The sequence below is a fragment of the Acanthisitta chloris genome, unplaced genomic scaffold, assembly GCF_000695815.1.
Source record: "Acanthisitta chloris isolate BGI_N310 unplaced genomic scaffold, ASM69581v1 scaffold28661, whole genome shotgun sequence".
NCBI classification, from domain to species: Eukaryota; Metazoa; Chordata; class Aves; order Passeriformes; family Acanthisittidae; genus Acanthisitta; species Acanthisitta chloris.
In genome coordinates, this window is record NW_008655850.1 from 7,792 (window position 1) to 8,557 (window position 766).

Below are 766 nucleotides of genomic sequence, written 5' to 3' on the forward strand. Positions count from 1 at the left end.
CATCACCTTGGTTGGTGTTGGAGCCACCGTGGTTGGTGTTGGAGCCATGTTGGTCGGTGTTGGAGTCACTCTGGCTGTTGGCATCACCTTGGTCAGTGTTGGAGCCACTCTGGCTGTTGGCCTCACTCTTTTTGGTGTTGGAGCCTCTCAAGCTATTGGTGTCACCTTGATTGCTGCTGGCGCCACCTTGATTGTCCTGGTTGCCATTGGTGCCGCTTTGGTTCTCCTTGTTGTCGATGCCATTCTGCTGGTTCTCATTCTCCTCATTCTGGTTGTTCTCCTGGCCCTGGATGCCACTTTTATCCTTGGAGGTGCCACTTTCTTGGCCATTGGTGCCATCTGCTTGGCCACCAGCTCTTCTCTGTCCCTGGGAGTCGCTTCCTTGGCCACTGGTGCCACTTCCTTGTCCTTGGACTTCTCTTCCTTGGCCACCAGTGTTGCTGTTCCTCTGCTCGTTGTCCTTCTCCTGAGCTCCATCTGATCCTGATTCGAGTTGTCCTTCCTCCTGTCTCACCCCAGAATTCTGCTCTGTATTCCCATTTCCTGAATCCTTGTGTCCTCCCTCTTTTCCAGGTTTTCCTGCATTTTTCACCTGCTTGGAAGCAGCAGGGCTGGAATGTCCCTCCTGGGATTGCTCTGGGGTTGGAGGCAGGGAAAAAAGGGGGAAAAGGAAGGTGAGAGGTGTGGGAAGAGCTCCAAGGAAAAGGGAAATCCAGAGGGATGAGGGAAAATCTCAGGGAAAGGGGGAAAATCGGCAGGGAAAGGG

The 766-nt window shown here is 53.5% G+C and overlaps 1 protein-coding gene across 1 annotated transcript in view; it reads right to left on the minus strand.

The window, feature by feature from the left end:
* TGOLN2 (trans-golgi network protein 2) overlaps positions 1-636 on the minus strand; it is a gene marked incomplete at its 5' end in the record, with an annotated part of 2,333 nt that extends 1,697 nt beyond the window's left edge. The window contains one exon of the mRNA XM_009084099.1: positions 7-636. Coding sequence (XP_009082347.1) covers positions 7-636 — 630 coding nt within the window. The remainder of the gene's footprint in view (positions 1-6) is intronic.
* Between the last annotated feature and the right edge of the window lie 130 nt (positions 637-766).